Genomic DNA, 21,717 nt, shown 5'->3' with positions numbered 1-21,717 from the left:
AATTGATTTTTGTTTGTTCAGAGGGAAAGCCTAAAGAGGAAACTGGACGAGGCAGAGGCTTGAAACGTATGCTTATTTATTTATTTTTTCCCCTAGCCATTTTGCACCATTTATATATTCACTCATGACAGCTCTGGAAGGAATGTATCTGTATGAAATGTGCTTACTAATCATGTCTTCAAGTGTACCATTTTAGTTTAATTAATCCTCTTTTTATATTACAGCAAGACAAACTCCTTCTCCTGGTGATGGTGGAAGGGGTAGAGGCCTGAAGCCCGGTGCTGGTGGTGACAAACCTCCAGGAGATTCACCATTTGGTTTCCAGCTCAAAGCGGTCCCCCTGAAGTTTGTGAAGGAGCTCAAAGATGTTGTGTTGCAGGAGGCTGAGTCAATCGGCTCCTCGGCTGTATTTGAGTGCCAGATCTCTCCATCTACGGCTATCACCACCTGGATGAAAGATGGAAGCAATCTAAGGGAGAGTCCAAAGCACAAATTCACATCTGATGGCAAAGACCGCAAACTGCAAATCATTGATGTACAGCTTTCAGACACTGGAGAGTACACATGTGTTGCAAAGCTTGGAAACAAGGAGAAGACCTCAACAGCTAAACTTATTGTTGAAGGTAGTGCGCTGATTATGAGTAAAAATATTAATATACTGTCATCTCATTTAAAATATATACTGTATACAAAAAAATAATACCACATGAATTGAGATTTTCTTCTGTTTATTTATTTGTAATTTTTTATAGAGTTACCTGTGAAGTTCACAAAGACTCTGGAAGAGGAAATGTCTGTGATTAAGGGACAGCCAATGTATCTGACCTGTGAGTTGAGCAAGGACAGGGATGTGGTATGGAAGAAGAATGGAAAAGAGCTCAAGCAAATTGCTGGCAAAATTCAAATCAACGTTATTGGACTGCAGCGGTCTGTGACGCTTCAAGACACAAATGATGATGATGCTGGCGTTTACACTTGCGAGTGTGAAGACATCAAGACACAAGCCAATGTCAAAGTCATTGGTATGCATATGGGCATCTTTATAGTTATTTACTTTATCTATTAATAGTTTTGTACCAAAAATTACTAAACTAAATATCTACCTTTGCAGAAATAATCAGAGATTGGTTGACAAAACCTATGAGGGACCAGCATGTAAAACCAAAGGCTACTGCCACATTCAAGTGTGAACTGTACAAGGACACTCCCAACTGGAAGTTGTTCAAGGGAGATGAAGAAATTCCTACTGACCCTACAAATAAGACTGAAGTGAAAAAGGATGGAAAAGATATCACTCTTACAATCAAGAATGCTCAACCTGATGATGTTGGAGAGTATGCCATCGAAGTTGAGGGCCGCAGATATGCAGCAAAACTCACTCTTGGAGGTTTTAGACAGACTTTTCATTTATTACCTTTTGCAGAATATTATTTTTGTATTGCCTTTAAATACTATTTTGACTGTCCAAAATATAGAGCGTGAAGCTGAGATCTTGAAGCCTCTTGCTAGTATGGAGGTGGTCGAGAAAGGGGAGGCCAACTTTGATACTGAAATTTCAGAAGATGATGTGCCAGGGGAATGGAAACTTAGAGGACAGGTTCTGACAAGATCACCGGTAAGTTAGTATATAATTGAAGAAGATGCCGTTTTATATAGGCTTTTTTACACAAGTAATTCTATATTTTTTCATCTTCAGACATGTGATATCAGAGCAGAGGGAAATAAAAGATTCCTCACATTGAAAAATATTCAACTTGACCAGGCTGGAGAAGTCTCTTACCAAGCTTTAAATGCCATCACCAGTGCAATACTAACAGTCAAAGGTATGTTGATGAGCATAAATTGTATGTCTAATCAAGAAATGCAGTATTTATAAACTGAAGAGGGTGAGAAATAACTGTCTTGTGATAACTGTTATTCACACCTATAGAAATTGAAATGGACTTCACAGTCCCATTGAAGGATGTTACTGTGCATGAAAAGAAACAGGCAAAGTTTGAGTGCACGATCACTAAAGATGTGCCTAAAGTCATGTGGTTGAGAGGATCTGATATTGTAACATCAGACCAAAAATATGATATCATTGATGATGGAAAGAAACACATGTTGGTCATAAACCACTGTGAATTTGAGGATGAGGGAGAATACACTATTGAGGTGTTGGGTAAAACATCAACAGCCAAACTGACAGTTGAGGGTAAGTTTTCATTCAAGCCATATTTCACTCTCCATGGGGTTCTCTGAAAAATGTGTTTTGTTCACAAAATCACCAAGCTAAAATGGTTTTGCAATGGACTAACACATTATAGGTATGCGGCTGAAATTCATCTCACAGATATCGGATCAAACTGTTAAGGAAGGTAAAACAGCTCGGTTTGAGCTTGAACTGTCCCATGACAGTGTACCAGTGACATGGCACAAAAATGAAACAAAATTGCATCCGAGCAGAACTGTACTTATGCATGTTGATGGGAAGAAACATATACTAGAAATCAAGGATGCTACTCTAGATGATACTTGCCAAATAAAAGCAGAGGCTAAAGGATTGTCGACAACAGCAAACCTGACGGTGCTAGGTAACTTTTTATATACATGATGGTGGTGGTAAAATAAGTGGTCTTGAAATCTGTAATCTAGTGAACGTTAACTAAACAATAATCATATAAAACAGTGTTTTATTCCACAAATTACATTACTGGTTCTCTAAAATGTTTTACTTTTTTAATTTTATTTACTTTAATATAGAGGGAGATGCCTACTTCGTAATTAAACTGCAAGATTACACTGCAGTTGAGAAAGATGAGGTCAATCTTGACTGCGAGCTCAGCAAAGATGTTCCTGTGAAATGGTTCCACAATGAGACTGAAATTAAAGCCTCCAAGATGGTTACCATAAAAGTTGAAGGCAAACGAAGAATCCTAAACATCAAAAAAATTGAGGACAAAGAAAAAGGATTGTATGTTTGCGACTGTGGAACAGACAAGACGTCGGCCACCATGAACATTGAAGGTCAGTGTTCAAGGTTATGGCCATATGGTATTTTTTTTTGCTCTAAATTGCTCTACAAATATTTTTTGTTCTATATAAATAATCTATCTCTCTGTCTCTCTCTTTATATATATATATGTATGTATATATATATTTTAAAGAGGAGCTGTCTTGAGGAAATAAAAGTCCTTATAACTTTTTTTTAATTTATTTTTCAGCTCGTGACATCAAAGTGGTACGACCCATGTACGGTGTTGAGCTCTTCGATGGTGAGACAGCACGTTTTGAAGTGGAAATCTCTGAAGATGATGTCCATGGCCAATGGAAACTGCAAGGAGAAGTCCTCACTTCATCACCGGTAAGGCTATTGAAACTATTTGAAATGGTGACAAATTTAACATTTGCATGAACGACTTAATTGTATTTTTATCTTTGTGGCAACAGGATGTCGAAATCATTGAAGATGGAGCTAAGCACATCTTAACATTGTACAACTGCAAAGTGTCCCAGTCTGGAGAGGTTTCATTCCAGGGTGCCAATGCAAAATGTTCTGCCAATTTGAAAGTGAAAGGTACATCATGCCTAAATTTTATGCAGCCATTGTTGATTCTCAGTCAGTGGTTCTAAAACTTTTTCAAACTTAATCAATCGAATAAAAAGTGTGGAACTCATTTCTGGGGGAAACTGCAAACTACCAACACTTTAAGGCTAGATTCCTAAATACATACATTCTTAATTCAATTCTTTATATTTTTTACCGATCTACTATTTTCTTGACTGCTGGTTTATTATTTAATTCTTTGTAATTAACTAGACTGCTGCTTTCATACATTGCAATATACCAGTAAGTTGTTGAAGTGAAACAACTGAAACACTTTATCACAAATGAATGTTAACACAATCATTATAATGAGTTAATTCGTTTAATTCAATAATTCTGGTTGCTTGTAAATTTTAATTCGTTTATTTATTTAAATCTTGTTAAAGTTTGTTTTTTGTTTTTTTCTAAATCAGCTGACAGAGCACAGTTTGAGAGCCACTGTTGCAGATTATTGGATATGTTCTTCATATATTTTCTTGCAGAGCTTCCTATTACTTTTGTAACACCTCTGGCTGATGTGCATGTATATGAGAAAGATGATGCGAGGTTTGAGTGTGAGATCTCAAGACAGCCAAAGAGCTTCCGTTGGTTGAAAGGATCTCTGGAGATTACACCTGATGATAAATTTGAGGTACTTCAGGAGGGCAAAAGACACATTCTGGTGGTCAAATCTGCTGCCTTTGAGGATGAGGCTAAGTACTTGTTTGAGGCTGAAGACAAGAGAACGTCTGCCAAACTTGTTATTCAGGGTAAGGGGGAGAAAATAATACATTATTTTAAAAAAGAGTTTATGTAATGTTTTTTTTTTTCCATAAAGTTTTAAGTGAAGACTACTGCCAGATTGAATCATGTGCTTGCATATTTCGCCAGGCATCCGTCTTGAGTTTGTCAGACCCATTAAAGATGTCACCGTTAAGGAGCGTGAGACTGCAGAATTCAGCATTGAACTCTCTCATGAGAAGATTCAAGTCACCTGGTACAAGAATGACGTGCGTTTGCATCCAAGCAAAGTGGTGCACATGTCCGAGGATGGCAAGATCCATACTCTGTCCTTCAAAGAGGTGTCTATTGATGACACATCTCTCATTAAAGTTGAGGCTCTCGGAAAAACTTGTGAGGCAATGCTCACTGTACTTGGTAGGTGTTAAAAAAATTGGACACTAATAATAGTATCTTAGAATACTTATTAATTACTTATAATTAAGTACTTATAATTAATTACATTTAATTTCCTCTTGTATATCAACAGAGGGAGAACCATACTTTACTACCAAGTTGCAGGACTATACTGCAGTTGAGAAGGATGAGGTTGTCCTAATGTGCGAATTGAGCAAATCATCTGCTCAGGTGAAATGGTTCAAAGATGGCAATGAGATCACTCCCTCTAAGAATGTCCTCATCAAGGCTGATGGAAAGAAACGTATCCTGACAGTAAAAAAGGCAGAGAAGGCAAACATTGGCGATTACATGTGTGACTGCGGCTCTGACAAAACAACAGCCAAGCTTAACATTGAAGGTATGTACTTTATGTATTTGTGTGTTTTGTTTTAAATTCCATCTATAGATTAATAGATTCAATTGATGACCTACTATGATATAGTCTTTACTCCTCCTCTTCCTTTCTCTGCAGAACGTGATATTAAGGTTGTCCGTCCACTGTACAGTGTGGAGGTCACAGAGACAGAGACTGCTCGATTTGAGACAGAAATCTCTGAGGAGGATGTTCATGGAAGCTGGAAACTCAAAGGAGATGCCCTGCACCAGTCACCGGTAATTTCTGTTACTCCAAAATACCAAAGAATGATTTCTCAATAGAATATTAGCATAACTTACAGATGCTTTTTGGACATTTTGATGTTTATCAAAGCTATAATTTGAGTTAATTAGAATAATTTAATTTCAAATAGAATCCTAATAATGAATTCTATTAAAGGAATAATTAAAGGGTTAGTTCACCCAAAAATGAAAATTATGTCATTAATGACTCACCCTCATGTCGTTCCAAGCCCGTAAGACCTCCGTTCATCTTCGGAACACAGTTTAAGATATTTTAGATTTTGTCCCTCCATTGAAAATCTATGTACGGTATACTGTCCTTGTCCAGAAAGGCAATAAAGACATAATCAAAGTAGTCCATGTGACCTCAGTGGGTTAGTTAGAATTTTTTGAAGCATCGAAAATACATTTTGTTCCAAAAATAACAAAAACGACGACTTTATTCAGCATTGTATTCTCTTCCGGTTCTGTTCTCAATCCGCGTTCATGAGTCCGCTGACGTAAGACGAGCTGACGTGTTATCTGGTGCGCCCGAGCTTCGTTTACAGTCTGAGGGAGACGCACACTGTAAACAAAACAATCTTTGCAAACATGTCTAAGGATTTCGACTTGCATTTTTTTTTAACCAGACATATTTATTTGAACCCGAATACACGGACGCACCAGATAACATGTCAGTAGCGTCTTACGTCAGCAGCGTCACTGGCCTCGTGAACGCGGATTGACAACAATACCGGAAGAGAATACAATGCTGAATAAAGTCATCGTTTTTGTTATTTTTGGAACAAAATTTATTTTCGATGCTTCAAAAAATTCTAACTAACCCCCTGAGGTCACGTGGACTACTTTGATGATGTCTTTATTGCCTTTCTGGACAAGGACAGTATACCGTACATAGATTTTCAATGGAGGGACAAAAAGCTCTCCGACTGAATCTAAAATATCTTAAACTGTGTTCCGAAGATGAACGGAGGTCTTACGGGCTTGGAACGACATGAGGGTGAGTCATTAATGACATAATTTTCATTTTTGGGTGAACCAACCCTTTAATGCAGAAATGCTAATTCTGTCAAGTACACACTTCATGTTGTTCTAAACTCAAATGAATTTTTCATAAATATTGCATAATAGTCTTTTCACAAAAGCACCATAAAATTATTTAAGTATCAAATACTTATTGTGCACTATGTGTGATGGATAGATTGAAACTTGTTTGTTACTTGTGGCTTAGAACAAAATTTTCAATTTAAGGTGAACTGTACCTTTAAGAGCTTACTGTTGGGCTAAATTGTGTGATTTTATTTTAATTACTGTGAATTGTTCTCTGTGCTAAAATTATCTTTCAAGTATTTTTTCTATTTCATTTATTAGGACTGTGAAATTAAGGAGGAAGGCACCAAGCACATGCTTATCCTTTACAATGTCCACATGGATATGGCTGGTGGTGTAGACTTCAGTGCTGCTAATGCTAAATCTAGGGCTCAGCTCAGAGTTAAAGGTGAGGGTGATGAATACGATTCCTTCTTTGCATATTTTGGATACGCCAGAGAAATTGTATATCAGTGGACAGACTAGAAACAATTTGTGTTGAGTCACAAGACAGATGATATGTGTTGCTTTAGAATACAATATGTGAATTAAAGGCAGTTGAATTAGTCGGCCACTGCAGTTTATCATTAGCTCATAAATTACTCTGACAGATGTCATGTAGTGATAACAGGGTGTGAAAAGCATTTATTATGGCAGGGATTAATGTTTTACAGATAGGTTTGGCAGCCAAACAATTTTTTGTTTAGTTTTTTAATACTCATGCTTTAGAAACAAGCCGGGGACACTGTTATGACATGCCACCCCTTAACAATGATCTGGGATTTTTTTTGTCTATTATAATTTTACATGTAACATGTAACATTCTCCTTTTCCTGGAAAATTCCAGTAGGTTGATTGACAGTAACAGATTTCTGAGCAGGGTGTCATTACAGGGGTGGGCTAGTGGCCAATCAGGTGTTGCGGTTATTTTAGAATCTGCATCCCATATCGAGAGAGGCTCTGTCAGTGATTGGCAGAGGCTCAACAGGCCTACCTCCAATTTTGTTTCTGACCATATACATCATAAGGAAACTCAATATGCAAATGATTGTAGGCCCCCAACGTAAGTCCCTCTCTTGCTGAATCCCACTTGTCCTGGAGGCTTACAGGCTCCAGAGCAGTGGCCTGTTGTCAGCGGGAAAACGCTATGTGGATTTATAGTTAAGGGATTACCAGTGTCTCTTGGAACTTGGAGGTGACTAACAATGTCTTCTCCTGAATCCAAAGCACGAATGATAGGCCTCTTGAGGCCTCTCAAGGATGTAACAGTGACAGCGGGAGAGACTGCAACCTTTGACTGCGAACTGTCTTATGAGGGCATACCTGTGGAATGGTTCCTTGGGGGTACAAAGCTGGAACCAAGTGACAGAGTAAGTGTGCATGTTGTCCTGTAGAAATGCATGTCTTTTGTGGTTTTGGAGGAAAAAAGGGTTGGTGCCATTTTATTGTGTATACAATAATTGAATTATACCTGAATTAATCAATTCAAGATGGTCGCTATGATACACTGCTAATGGGATACCAGTACATGAAAATCAATTGTGGTAAATTGTGTTTAACCTTTAGGATTAAATACATATTTAACAACTGAAAGACTTTTTTTTTCTGCATATTGCATAATAGTTCTTTACATATGTGAGTTAAATGTTTTCCTCATATAAGGACCTGGGGGATCAGGATACCAGTTGAGCATTTGATCCGGGTTTTGAGATAACACACAGGGGTATTCTGCTCTGCAAGCGTTCCTCTGGTTATTTTTAACTGCTTCAACTCCAAGACTCTGTGCAGTGGCAGGTGGCAAGAGGCCTTTTTACAGACATAGCTTATACATGTAGCAATGTATGTATTTTTTTACGTTTCGTTAAAAGCATTTAAAGTGTTTGCCATGTCATTTGCAATGTGTGTGAGTTAGATCTTCAGTAATGGCCTATTTTACATTATACCTTTATCTTACTGAGTGTCGTGTAGAAAATGGTTTTGGTAAAAGGCTATACATTTAGGTGACGATAGCTGTGGTTCAAGATGTGTTTGTATTCCTGATATGTTTGTATGATTTGAACTTGATTCTTAGTACAAATGAACCCTATTTTCACCACTTGTGTTTATTTTTGTCAGATAGATATTTTGATTTCAGTGTATGTACTTTCTAGCTTCTGCATTGTATTCAGGAAAGCACTCATATTAGGTTTAACAACATACATGGATTTTATTTAATTATTATTGTACTATTATTATCACATAAATATATTATAACGTTGTTTAACAGAACTAAAGGTATTTAATATATATGTGAAAGTTTTTAGAAATGGTACTGAACAATAAAAAAAATTAAAAAGATATAGCTGCAGAATGCTTGAATTGATGATTTAAGACTTTTAAGTTAATTTGTAAAAAATAAAAAAAGTTTAGTTTTATTTCTATTGATAAATTAAGGAATATGTTAGTTGTAAACAAATCATATACAACAGTTTTCAATCTGTTCATTCATCTTAGACAATTTAGCCTTATTTGAAGTTACACAAGCCAAATGTAGGAGTGTATAAATTGGCTCCCAGGGCACATATTTGGGGCAGTAGAGGTGTGAAATTGAGAACAGTTCCTAGTGCTCAGCTGCTGATGTCTATTGCAGAGGGGCAGTAAATAGCCTCCCCCACCCTTGACATGGCAAGGGGGATTGATTTATCAATTGGTTTGATTGGCACAGGTGGTGACACGGGCAGAAGGCAGAACTCACACGCTGACACTTAGGGATGTGAAGCTGACAGAAGCAGGAGAAGTAAAACTCACTGCAAAGGACTTCTTGACACAGGCTCAACTCATTGTAAATGGTGGGTGTCGTTTGTTCACTATAAAATGTAGATTTACTGTAATTGCATCCTCTTTACTAACAAGCATCACATGTATTTTTTAAATCGGCCTGACATGCTCACAATCATGGGTAAGTAAATATCTATCTATAATCTAGCTCAGGTGCTTCTTAATAACACAAAACATTCTTAAACATGTGTAAGAAAGTGTCTTTCGCTGTTTAAAATAAAGATATAATAAGCCTGTCTTAAAATAGTAGCACTGGAAAGTATAACTGTATTGTTAAAAACAGTGAATTGTAAAAAATCGAATTAAATTAATTTGCTGCACAGAGCCTCCAGTTGAATTTACCAAACCTCTGGAGGACCAGACTGTGGAAGAGGAAGCCACTGCTGAACTAGAGTGTGAAGTCTCCAAAGAGAAAGCAGAGGTCAGGTGGTTTAGAGATGGACAAGAAATTCGCAAAACCAAGAAGTATGACATGGTTGCTGATGGCTGTAAAAGAAAACTTGTTATCCAGGACTGCACACTTGATGACTCAAAGACATATACCTGTGATGCTAAACAGTTCAAGACTTCAGCCTTCTTAAATGTTGAACGTAAGTCAACGAGAATGAAAAGGAAAAAACATTCAAATTCAAATTGTACTTAAATAAATATTAATCACCGAATTTGATTACCTTTTGATTTTCAGCTCCACATGTTGAGTTTACAAAGCCACTCCATGATGTTGAGGTCAAAGAGAAGGAATCTGCCAGATTTGAATGTGAAGTGTCTCGTGAAAGTGCAAAGGTTGGTTGTCTAATATTCAATTAAGTTTTTTTATTAATCACCTTAAGCCTTTTATTCATCTCTTTTTCAACTGACATTTAAACTTATTTTATCAGTGTAATTATTTTAATTATAAGTTAAATGTTAGATATTCTGTTATGTAATATTGAATTTATCATTGAATGTTATGTCTGAAATTGAATTTATCGGTATATTCCATTGTCCTTTTTGCATAGGTTTGCTGGTTCAAAGATGGCAATGAAATCAGAAAAGGCAAAAAATATGAGATGATTTCTGAAGGAGTAAAGCGTATTCTCATCATAAGCAAGTCTGTTTTTGATGACGAAGCAGAATATGAATGTGATGCCAGGACCTCCAAATCCTCTGGAATGCTGACTGTTGTTGGTAAGTTATCCTGTTTATTTGTAGTCTAAACAGACTTCAACTGCTTACTTTGAACAGTAGACTGATTTTCTTGATTTCTCTTACAACAGAGGAGGAGACTAGATTCACAAAGAACTTGGCTAATGTTGAAGGCACTGAAACCGACAGTGTTAAACTGATTTGTGAGGTCTCCAAGCCCAGTGCGGAGGTTTCATGGTACAAGGGGGACCAAGAGTTGCCTGAAGTTGATAGATATGAGCATATTGCAGATGGAAAAAAGAGAATCCTCATTATTAAGGGCCTCCGTATAGATGATGCTGGAGAGTACCACTGCAAACTTCCAACCTCACAGACCACAGGAAACCTGAAGATTAATGGTGAGACTTTGTCTTGTCCCTGAAAATATACTTCATATTTTTTACTTATTAACTTTATTCCTTGTTTCTATAAACGTGCTCCATACTCGTGATTGCCATTTTTTCATACTTTTTTTTATTAACCTTTTAGAACTTGCCGCTGAGTTCATTGCCAGGCCTCAAAACCAGGAAGTGGTTGAAGGTGAAAAGGCACAATTTGTGTGCTCAGTCTCCAAAGACACATATGAAGTGAAATGGCTCAAAGGAGATAAGGAACTTCAGACAAATGAAAAATATGACATTATTTCTGAGGGCAAAAAGAGAGTTCTTCTTATCAAAAATTGTGAACTCATGGATGAGGGAGGATTTGTAGTCCTAATTGGCACCACAAGAGCCTCAGCTGATTTGACTGTGCTTGGTATGTACAGCATGTTGTGATTTTTATTTATTTATTTATTTTAGAAATGCTGACAGAAATATGAAAATTCTGATGTTTTACTGTGTTTTATTACAGAAAAGCTCAGGATTGTCACTCCTCTCAGAGACACAAAGTCAAATGAAGGACAAGAAACTGTCCTCAATTGTGAAGTTAACACTGAGGATGCAAAGGCCAAATGGCTGAAGAATAATGAAACATTATTTGAAAGTAGCAAGTTCATCATGGTCCAGAAGGACAATGTATTCTCTCTGAGGATCAAAGACACCCACAAATCAGATGAGGCCAACTACACCATTACACTAACCAACCAGCGTGGTGAACATGCAAATAGCTCTGCCAACCTTACTGTGCAAGGTATGACATACATGGATGTCCTTTATTTTTTATAGTTAATAGTTTTTTGACTTTGAGCATGAGAATCCAACTTAAGTTGCAGAACTATTGACTTGGGCTCCAAAGTAGAGACTCATGGACAAAAATCTATATGCCTGCAAGGAAAATGTTTTCTCTGAATACTGCAACTGTGTTTATATAAAAGGCGATCTCTCATGAACCATCTGCCAAAAAAAAATAACATAAAATGTCCCATTGAGTCGGTATTTAGTGGACTGTTTTGAATTTGTTTAACAGTAAAGGGGTTTTAAAGTTGTAAGTTTAAGCTAGTTTAAAGCTAACATACATTTTTGACAAGTATTAAAACATTATTTTAAAGGATTTAATTATTATACAATATATTTAACATGCATATATAGTCATGTATTTCTAATAAATATGGCATTAATTGTCCAAAAGACTGCAAAAGACAACTAACCTGCATCATACAGTGACATTTTAACTTAATGGATTTGAGACTTAGACTTTGTTTCAAAATCACATGCCTAGTTAACTTACCATACACCTTAATTTCCACAGAGGAAGATCTTAGAATCATTGTTCCTCCTGAGGATGTTGACACACAGGAGAAAAAGACCATCAGCTTCTCATGCAAGGTTAACAGACCAAATTTGACAGTACAGTGGATGAAGGCAGGTCAGGAAATCACTCTTAGCAAGAGAATTCTATATCGTGTGGACAAGGACAAGCACACTCTGACCATTAAGGACTGCAGCCTTGCAGACGAAGGTGAATACACTGTAGTTGCTGGTGCTGATAAGGCCACGGCAGAACTGATCATTAGTGAGGCACCCACTGATTTCACCACTCAGCTCAGAGACCAAACCATCACAGAGTTTGAGGATGCTGAGTTCACTTGTGAAATTTCCAAAGAGAAGGCTGAAATCAAATGGTACAGAGATGGCAGGGAGATCAGAGAAGGACCCAGGTAAGATGCATTGTGTTGTTCTAAGTGCTTTTGTTAAGGGTATTTTTGTTGGCTTGAGGTTGTTTAATATGCATAAGTTTGTTTTTAAGATTCCAATTTGAGAGAGATGGCAAAACATGCAGACTGCGTATAAAGGAGTGCAGACCAGATGATGAGTGTGAATATGCCTGTGGAGTGGATGACAAGAGAACCAGAGCCCGTCTTTTTGTTGAGGGTACGTTTGTTTCAGTGTCCATCAAAAACCTGAAAATATCACAGATTTTTAAAATTTGTGATTTCCAGGCATAGATTAGTGATGGAAATTAGTGAAATCTTAAATGGTCTTTATGACTTTTTCACCTCTTTAGAAACCCCTGTGGAGATTGTCAGACCACCCACAGATGTGTTTGAGCCCCCAGGATCAGATATTGTGTATGAAGTTGAGCTAAACAAAGACAGAGTTGAGGTCAAATGGCTGAGGAACAACATGACCATTGTCCAAGGTGATAAGTACCAGATGATGAGTGAGGGTAAGATTCACAGGCTTCAAGTGTGTGAAATTAGGCCACGTGATCAAGGCGAGTACAGATGCATTGCCAAGGACAAAGATGCCAGAGCCAAGCTTGAGCTTGCTGGTAAGACATTCTATATATATATATATATATATATATATATATATATATATATATATATATATATATATATATATATATATATTACAAGCAGAGCACAATCACATTCAATGCATGTTTACAATGCCCTGGTGTTTCTCCACAGCCATACCAACGATTAAAACCTTGGATCAAGACCTGGTGACAGATGCTGGAAAGCCATTTGTTATGGCAGTTCCTTTCAACGCTTACCCACATGCTGAGGCTGAGTGGTTCTACAATGAAATCAGTCTGCCAAAAGACAATATTCACACTTCTATCGACAGGACAGATTACAGGCTTAAGGACCCTAAGAAGTCAGAGGAAGGCCGCTATAAAATCATCATCATGAACAAACATGGAAAAGGAGAGGCTTTCATAAACCTAAAAGTTATTGGTAAGTTATTTTCATAGTATATCATTTTGTTTTAGTAATACATCCCAATATTGCATTGTTGTTTAAAAATATTGATCTTTTCTCAGATGTTCCTGGGCCTGTGAAGAACCTTCATGTTGTTGACACTGCTGACGGTGAGGTCAGCATTTCCTGGGAAGAGCCCGAGAGTGATGGTGGCAGCAAGATCTTGGCTTATGTGGTTGAGAGACGTGATATCAAACGTAAGACCTGGACTCTGGCCACTGACTGTGCCGATAGCACAGAGTACTGTGTAACTAGCTTGCAGAAAGACTCCAAGTACCTCTTCCGTGTCTGTGCACGCAACCGAGTCGGAAGTGGACCCAATGTTGAGACAGATAAAGCTGTTCAAGCCAAGAATAAGTTTGGTAAGTCAAGAATATCTGAAAGTCAAGTTTTTGTGCACCCTAGCCAATGATTCTCAATTTGTTTTTTAACTGTACACACTCCAGATGTTCCTGATCCACCACAGAAAGTTATTGTTGAAAATGTCAACAAGTTTAGTGCAACCGTCTCTTGGGAACCACCAGTGTTCGATGGTGGATCTGAGATCACATCATACATTATTGAGCTACGTGATAGAACTTCTGTGAACTGGGCTCCGGTAATGGTGACCAAACCACATGAGCGCACAGCTATCATTAATGATGTTATTGAGAACAAAGAATACATCTTCCGCATTAAGGCTGAGAACAAGGCTGGAATTGGCAAACCAAGTGCTGCCACTAACCCAGTGAAGATCATGGACCCTATCGGTTTGTAAAATCCCAAATATCATTACTTTAGCACACATGAAAGCTTTCACATGTAATATATGTATCCAATGTTTTGATTCACAGAGAGACCAAGCCCTCCATTGAATTTGACACACTCTGAACAGACCAAGGATTCCTGTCTGTTGACATGGGAGACTCCCTTAAAAAACGGAGGCACAGCGATCACTGGCTTCGTCATTGAGAGATGTGAAGAAGGCACAGACAAGTGGCTCAGATGCAATGCTAGGCTTTGCCAGGACCTGCTATACAGGGTAAGTGTGCTAGCTTTTCAATCTTTGCCAAAGACCAACCTAAAATGTATGCTTTTTAATGCTATTTAAGCATAGGAAACATACTTTATGGGACAGTCAATGTTAGACTTTGAATTTGGCTATCAATTTTGAGATTTCAGTATTTCCCCTTTTCTAATGTGAATAAATAAAGTGACCTCAACCTCCTAGTGAACTGAATTTCCTTGAAAGAGATTTTGTCTTTGATTGTTATAGTGCTTATTAGTATGCTACGAAATGCTTGTGATTAAACTATTTCCACAGATGTCAGGCCTGAAATTTGGCAAAAAATACAGCTATAGAGTACTTGCTGAGAATGCGGCCGGGCAGTCTGACCCCTCAAACATTGTTGGACCTGTGTTGGCAGATGATCCACACTGTAAGTCTACAGAACTCTTTGATCTGAATCTTCAAGTCAAATCAAGTTGCTTACTAAATGATTTGCTTCTCTTGACACAGTTGCACCCACTCTGGACTTGAGTGCATTTAAGGATGGTCTGGAGGTTATTGTCCCTAACCCTCTTGCAATTCGTGTCCCTATCACTGGGTACCCGGTGCCCACAGCAAAGTGGACGTTCAGTGAAAATGTGCTAACGGCTGGTGAACGTGTGTCCATGGTTACAAAGTCAACCTTCACAGAGCTCATTAGAACCCCAAGTGTGCGTCCTGACAAAGGCACATACTCCTTGATGCTGGAAAATGATGTGACCAGTGTCTCAGGAGAGATTGAAGTTAATGTCATTGGTACACACAATATTTTATTATAGTCATGTATACATCAATTTACATTTCAGAAAGGAAAAAGTAAAGAGTTATACTTTTTTATTCTGCAGCATCTCCAAGTGCACCAAAAGACTTAAAGGTTGCAGAAGTGACCAGAAAGCATGTTCACCTGATGTGGGAGGCACCTGATCATGATGGAGGCAGTCCGATCACCGGCTACCAGGTTGAGAAGCGCGAGGTCTCCAGAAAGACCTGGGTGAAGGTATAAACATTAACATATCTTTGACCATTAATTTCTATTAATTGTTTTGCAAACTTACAGTGCTTTATTTCCTTGTGCTTATGCAATTTTAGGTGATGTCAGGTTTGCAAGACCAGGAATACACAGTCACAGATGTTGTTGAGGGAAAGGAGTACTTGTTCAGAGTTATTGCCTGTAACAAATGTGGCCCTGGAGAACCCGCCTATATTGATGAGCCTGTGAATGTGTCTTCACCTGCAAGTGGGTTTCAATACTAATAAAAGATTAGTCAGTGTTAAATATTCACAATGTAAAAAGTATGAAATACTTGTGTTGGTGTGTGTGATTCACAGCTGTACCAGACCCACCAGAAAACCTTAAATGGCGAGACAAGTCTGCTAGCAAGATTTTCTTGTCATGGGAGCCTCCCAAATGGGATGGTGGAACTGCAATTAAAGGTTATATTGTTGACAAATGCCAACGTGGCACTGACAAGTGGGAGCCATGTGGAGATCCAGTGCCTGAGCTTAAGTGAGTGATCATTTAATATTTCTTTTTTTGTAAACTGAATTGAGGTGCATACTTGCAAAAGTGAAACTAAATTAACTCTACAAACAGGTTTGAAGTGACTGGTCTCATTGAAGGACAGTGGTATGCTTATCGTGTGAGGGCTTTGAACAAACTGGGTGCCAGTAGGCATTGCAAGGCGACAGATGAGATCTTGGCCGTTGATCCTAAAGGTACTTTATTAGATTATGCTTTCACATTCTGTGACATTATGACATTATGATTGAGGTTAAGCTCAATGTTTGCATGCTTTACTTACCAATTTCACAGAGCCTCCAGAGATTCAACTAGATGCAAAGCTGCTGGCTGGCCTGACTGCTAAAGCTGGCACTAAGATTGAACTTCCTGCTGACATCACAGGCAAACCAGAGCCTAAAGTCAAATGGACCAAGGCTGACCTAGTCCTGAAGCCAGACGACAGAATCACAATTGATACCCAACCTGGCCACTCAACACTGTCCATTGCTAAGACCAAGAGGGATGATACAGCTACATACATAATTGAGGCAGTCAACAGCAGTGGCCGTGCAACTGCAACTGTTGATGTCAACATTCTAGGTTGTGTGAAAAAAAAAAAAAAATATATATATATATATAATGGAAAATGAGACAAAATTTATTTAGAGAAAATATTTTTATGAGAAGTTATTTCGATTATATTAATATCTAATCTTTGCTAACTCCATTTAGATAAACCTGGTCCACCAGCTGCCTTTGATATCTCTGAAATCACCAATGAGTCCTGTTTGTTGTCCTGGAATCCTCCAAGAGATGATGGTGGCTCAAAGGTGACAAACTATATTGTTGAGAGGAGAGCTGTAGACAGTGAAATTTGGTACAAGTTGTCCTCCACTGTGAAGCAGACCACATACAAAGCCACCAAACTTGTGGCTTTCAAGGAGTATGTCTTTAGGGTTTATGCTGAAAATCAGTTTGGCGTTGGTCCTCCAGCAGAACATGCCCCAATAATTGCCAGATACCCATTTGGTATGTTATTTAATGCTGCTTCAACAATTCAAACACATTTTGCCTAATTTTTACTTGAATTATTACTTATTATATATGTTCACAATATATTAGATACACCTGGTGCCCCATATAAATTGGAGACATCTGATATTGCAAAGGATGCGGTAACTCTGTCCTGGTATGAGCCTGATGATGATGGTGGAAGTCCTATTACTGGATATTGGGTAGAGAGATATGAGCCTGACCATGACAAATGGATCAGATGCAACAAGCTACCTATTAGGGACACAAACTTTAGGTATGTATGGATGTCAAATCACCCTAGTATGCCGTTTTTGTGTGTCATAAACTTGTTTGTTTGTATTATAAAATGTCTGAATTACAAATTTTCTTGCAGGGTAAAAGGCCTGCCCACAAGAAAGAAGTATAAGTTCCGTGTTTTGGCAGAGAATCTTGCCGGGCCTGGCAAACCAAGCAAAGAAACAGACCAAATTTTGATTAAAGATCCAATTGGTAGGATTAACATTTGATTAATATTATACTTGGCCTATTTCACCTACAAAATTTCATACTGTATGATGTGAAATTTTCTTTTAGATCCTCCATGGGCTCCTGGTAAGCCCACTGTTAAAGATGTGGCCAAAACATCTGCCTTCCTGCAATGGACAAAACCTGAACATGACGGTGGTGCAAAGATTGAGTCTTACACCATTGAGCTCCTCAAGAGCGGAACTGATGAGTGGGTTCGTGTAGCTGATGGTATCCCCGCTCTTGAGCACTTCCTGAGAGGATTGATGGAGAAGCAAGAGTACTCATTCCGTGTCAAAGCTGTCAACACAGCAGGCGAGAGTGAACCTAGTGAACCAAGCGATCCAGTGCTCTGCAAGGAGAGACTCAGTAAGTCACACTGTTAAAGATAAGAATTCTGTCTTCATTTATTTATCCTCATTCAGTTCCAAATCTATGACTTTCTTTCTTCAGTGGAACACAAAAGAAGAAATTATGAATAATGTAGTTGATTACTCTTTTTCATGCAATTTCAATAAATGGGGAGATTTCATACTTCAAAAAGGACACAAAGAGATCATAAATGTCTCATACAAATAGTCCATATCATGTGTTTACTAGTCTTCTGAAGGCATGCCACAGTTGTGTTAACAGTCCTAAATTTAATTTGGATTTTCAGTAAATAACTTAAATGTCTGTCTGTTGCTCATACAAAGCTATCGTATGGCATCACAATCCTTGAAATATAGCACACAAGTTGCACTTTTCTGGTGCTTTATTTTAAGCACTAATCGCTATTTTCTCTCATTACTTACAAAAAAGTTATAATGGGCAGGATATTCTTGACATTCTTAATATTATTATTTTGTGGTCATATGGAAAATCATACGGGTTTGGAAGATTTGGAGTGAGTAAATGATGGCAGAATTTGTAAGTCTATAATTAACTATTGCTCTAACATTTACATATTCAAGTGCATGATTCTTTATAAACATTTTCTAATGATGATCCTCCTGTAGATCCTCCATCGCCACCAAGATGGCTTAATGTAGTTTCTAGTAGCAGGAACAGCGCTGAACTAAAATGGACAGCACCTGAGAGAGATGGTGGCTCTCCAATCACAAACTACATTGTTGAGAAGAGAGATGTCAGACGCAAAGGCTGGCAGGCTGTGGACACCACTGTGAAGGAGCTGAAGTACACTGTCACCCCATTAAATGAAGGGGTTCTCTATGTGTTCCGTGTTGCTGCTGAGAATGCAGTTGGACCCAGTGAATTTTGTGAACTTGTAGACTCTGTTCTCGCCAAGGATACTTTCAGTGCGTATTTAGACTTTCTAATTGCTTGTTTGATCCTTTTGATTAGTTGAAATTTAGTATTGAATTTGTCTCACATATGCTTTTCTTCTTCACAGGTACCCCTGGACCTCCATATAATCTGACCATTACAGGTGTCTCCAAGACTCATGTTGACCTGAAATGGGATGCACCTAAGAATGATGGTGGAAGACCTATCTTGAGGTAGTTACGTACATATGGCCATTGTAGCAGTTGATTGTTATTTTAACATTTAGCAGTTGTTATTTTAGAATTCTTCATATACTATTATAGTTTATTAATATTTTGAATTAAGCTTTATGTAAACATTTTATTTGTAATTGATTACTTAATTTATATACTTATTGTTATTTTTTTTTATTTTAGATCTATTTCAATTTTAATAATTTTAGTACTTCAACTTATTTCATTTTAAGTTAGTTGCCAAGGCAACATTTTTAAGTTTTATTTTAAGTTTTGCAAGTTAAAATTTTCATCAAATTTTAATATTTTTATTTTATTTCAGCATTTAACTCATGTTTAATTATTTTTTTGTATGACCCTTGAATCATGCTGTAAAGGCCAATTCACACTGCACCGACAGACGCAGACCTACGCAGATAATAACCAGATTACAGCATGTCACTTTTTAAACATTCTCATGCCAATTTAGCATGTTCAATCAGCAAAAACAAGCTCTGACAGACAGCAATAGACTCAGATCCGACAAAACCCGGCAAAGTGTCTGTTGCCATGCCTCCGTCTGTCTGTGTGATGTGAATTGGCCTTAAAGTGCTTGAGTCAATATGTCTCAAAGCATACAAAAAAGTTCATCCAATGTATCAATTATTCAAAGATCACAGACATGTAAAAAAATAATTCCTTATTTTTTTGTGTTCTAAATATCCATCTTTCTTAGATATGTCATTGAGAAGAAGGAGAAACTTGGAACCCGGTGGATGAAATCTGGAAAGACTTCAGGTCCTGACTGCCATTACAGAGTGACTGATGTCATTGAGGGAACTGAAGTCCAGTTCCAGGTCTCTGCTGAGAACGAGGCTGGAGTTGGTCACCCAAGTGAACCCACTGATATTGTGGTCATTGAGGACCCAACAGGTATGCTAAATATAGACCCCAATATCGTTTTAGAAGTTTAACCCCTTAAACACCCCGAACATCTTGATCAACACAAAATAGGTGTCATTTGAAAGCTTAGAGTCTGCACTTCACAATGAATGTAGCCAATTTGAAAAACTCCTAAGTAGTTATTTGCTGATAAATAGATAAAAAAATTTTTCATAATCTATAAAATACTTTTCTGTACTATGTACTGCAATGCGTCAAAAACATCATACAGCTCATAAAACATTCACAGATCGTTGCAAATGGACCATGATTTTTTACAGCATATTATTACTATTAAAATAATCCCAAAATGAACATAATCTATTGCGTTGATCGCAAGATATTCCTCATGGAGGAACAATTTTAAAATTGCCCATTAGGGGGCGTCAAGGATTGAACAAAAAGGCTATCTTGGTTCCAAATGCTGTAACTTTTGATTACTTTATGCAATCATCACACAATTTTATCCAGATGCAGCTCACATGTAGAGGGAATTTCCTCCTACCTTATTTCCTTCCTGAGTTATTCCATGTCAAATAAGAAAGATGCAAAATCAAAAAATATATATTTATAAATATTTTGTCATTTCTCAACAGTTTCTCACCATGAGAATGTCCAAATACAATGAAATTGTATATTTTCTAAAAATGTAAACAGTGTTCTATCAAACGATACCTACCTTTTGACTTTCCTTGCTATACTTTTGGAGTTATGAGTCTTTAGTTTTGTGTATGTCACGCAGAAAACAACAATTTTATTAATGCCTTCCAAATGTGTGAGGACTAAACAAAGGCTAACTTTTGGTTACTGCTATCACCACAAAATTTTTCCAGATGCAGCTCACATTTAGGGGAACTTCACCAAAAAAGAATTTCCCCCTACCGTATTTCCTTCCCGAATCATTGCATGTCAAACAAGAAAGATATGCAAAATAATAATAAATTCAACAGAAATTCTTTGTGATTCAACAGAACAGTTACATCTTTAGTAATATTGCATATGCCCAATAGGTTTGGAATGATAGCAAATTTATTCTAATTATGTTTTAAATAATAATGGTGTCTCCAGGACTTCCAATATAAAGGCAAAAAAAAAAGACAAGTACGATAGCTTCGAGGAACAGACAGACATTTAAGTCGTTATTTACTGAAAATCCAAATTATATTTTGGACTGTTCACACAACTATTGCATGCCTTCAGAAGACTAGTAAACACATAATATGGACTATTTTCATGAGACAAAAAAGTGGTTTAAAAAAATGGGTTGAATGTTTGATTTGAGATGTAATCCATAATGAAACCATTCTTTATCTTGACAGGCCCACCATCACCACCTCAAGAATTGCACGTCACAAAAGCAGCCAGAGACCATATTTGTATTGCCTGGAAGGCACCAGAAAATAGTGGAGGAAGTCCCATTATCGGCTACCATATTGAGCTCTGTGAGGCTGGAACTGAGAAGTGGATGAGAGTCAACTCTCGTCCTGTCAAAGAGCTAAAATACAGAGCAGGGGATGAAGAGGGCATTGTTCCTGAGAAGCAGTATACCTTCAGAGTCCGTGCTGTCAATTCTGTTGGTGCCAGTGAGCCCTCTGACATTTCTGAGAACGTATATGCCAAAGATTCTGACTGTAAGAGTTTTTTTCT

At 37.6% G+C, this 21,717-nt stretch overlaps 1 protein-coding gene across 1 annotated transcript in view; it reads left to right on the top strand.

The window, feature by feature from the left end:
- ttn.2 (titin, tandem duplicate 2) overlaps positions 1–21,717 on the top strand; it is a 162,185-nt gene that overhangs the window by 66,843 nt on the left and 73,625 nt on the right. The window contains exons 103-148 of the mRNA XM_077215908.1: positions 22–66; positions 225–623; positions 753–1,022; positions 1,112–1,387; positions 1,476–1,615; positions 1,697–1,823; positions 1,931–2,197; positions 2,310–2,576; positions 2,746–3,009; positions 3,207–3,346; positions 3,433–3,559; positions 4,072–4,338; positions 4,460–4,726; positions 4,839–5,105; positions 5,220–5,359; positions 6,737–6,863; positions 7,682–7,824; positions 9,159–9,282; positions 9,595–9,861; positions 9,957–10,054; positions 10,270–10,438; positions 10,528–10,794; positions 10,925–11,191; positions 11,288–11,566; positions 12,125–12,533; positions 12,623–12,747; positions 12,881–13,147; positions 13,290–13,559; positions 13,646–13,945; positions 14,030–14,332; positions 14,417–14,604; positions 14,887–15,001; positions 15,082–15,366; positions 15,456–15,607; positions 15,700–15,847; positions 15,940–16,117; positions 16,205–16,326; positions 16,424–16,711; positions 16,844–17,140; positions 17,234–17,420; positions 17,520–17,635; positions 17,720–18,019; positions 18,649–18,948; positions 19,044–19,149; positions 19,865–20,061; positions 21,390–21,701. Of these exons, the coding sequence (XP_077072023.1) occupies positions 22–66; positions 225–623; positions 753–1,022; positions 1,112–1,387; positions 1,476–1,615; positions 1,697–1,823; positions 1,931–2,197; positions 2,310–2,576; positions 2,746–3,009; positions 3,207–3,346; positions 3,433–3,559; positions 4,072–4,338; positions 4,460–4,726; positions 4,839–5,105; positions 5,220–5,359; positions 6,737–6,863; positions 7,682–7,824; positions 9,159–9,282; positions 9,595–9,861; positions 9,957–10,054; positions 10,270–10,438; positions 10,528–10,794; positions 10,925–11,191; positions 11,288–11,566; positions 12,125–12,533; positions 12,623–12,747; positions 12,881–13,147; positions 13,290–13,559; positions 13,646–13,945; positions 14,030–14,332; positions 14,417–14,604; positions 14,887–15,001; positions 15,082–15,366; positions 15,456–15,607; positions 15,700–15,847; positions 15,940–16,117; positions 16,205–16,326; positions 16,424–16,711; positions 16,844–17,140; positions 17,234–17,420; positions 17,520–17,635; positions 17,720–18,019; positions 18,649–18,948; positions 19,044–19,149; positions 19,865–20,061; positions 21,390–21,701 (9,969 nt within the window). The remainder of the gene's footprint in view (positions 1–21; positions 67–224; positions 624–752; positions 1,023–1,111; positions 1,388–1,475; positions 1,616–1,696; positions 1,824–1,930; positions 2,198–2,309; positions 2,577–2,745; positions 3,010–3,206; positions 3,347–3,432; positions 3,560–4,071; positions 4,339–4,459; positions 4,727–4,838; positions 5,106–5,219; positions 5,360–6,736; positions 6,864–7,681; positions 7,825–9,158; positions 9,283–9,594; positions 9,862–9,956; positions 10,055–10,269; positions 10,439–10,527; positions 10,795–10,924; positions 11,192–11,287; positions 11,567–12,124; positions 12,534–12,622; positions 12,748–12,880; positions 13,148–13,289; positions 13,560–13,645; positions 13,946–14,029; positions 14,333–14,416; positions 14,605–14,886; positions 15,002–15,081; positions 15,367–15,455; positions 15,608–15,699; positions 15,848–15,939; positions 16,118–16,204; positions 16,327–16,423; positions 16,712–16,843; positions 17,141–17,233; positions 17,421–17,519; positions 17,636–17,719; positions 18,020–18,648; positions 18,949–19,043; positions 19,150–19,864; positions 20,062–21,389; positions 21,702–21,717) is intronic.

This window comes from Siphateles boraxobius, unplaced genomic scaffold (assembly GCF_051911475.1).
Source record: "Siphateles boraxobius isolate OS27281-9 unplaced genomic scaffold, OSU_SipBor_1 7, whole genome shotgun sequence".
Taxonomy (NCBI): Eukaryota; Metazoa; Chordata; class Actinopteri; order Cypriniformes; family Leuciscidae; genus Siphateles; species Siphateles boraxobius.
This window is presented reverse-complemented; position numbering and strand designations above follow the sequence as displayed.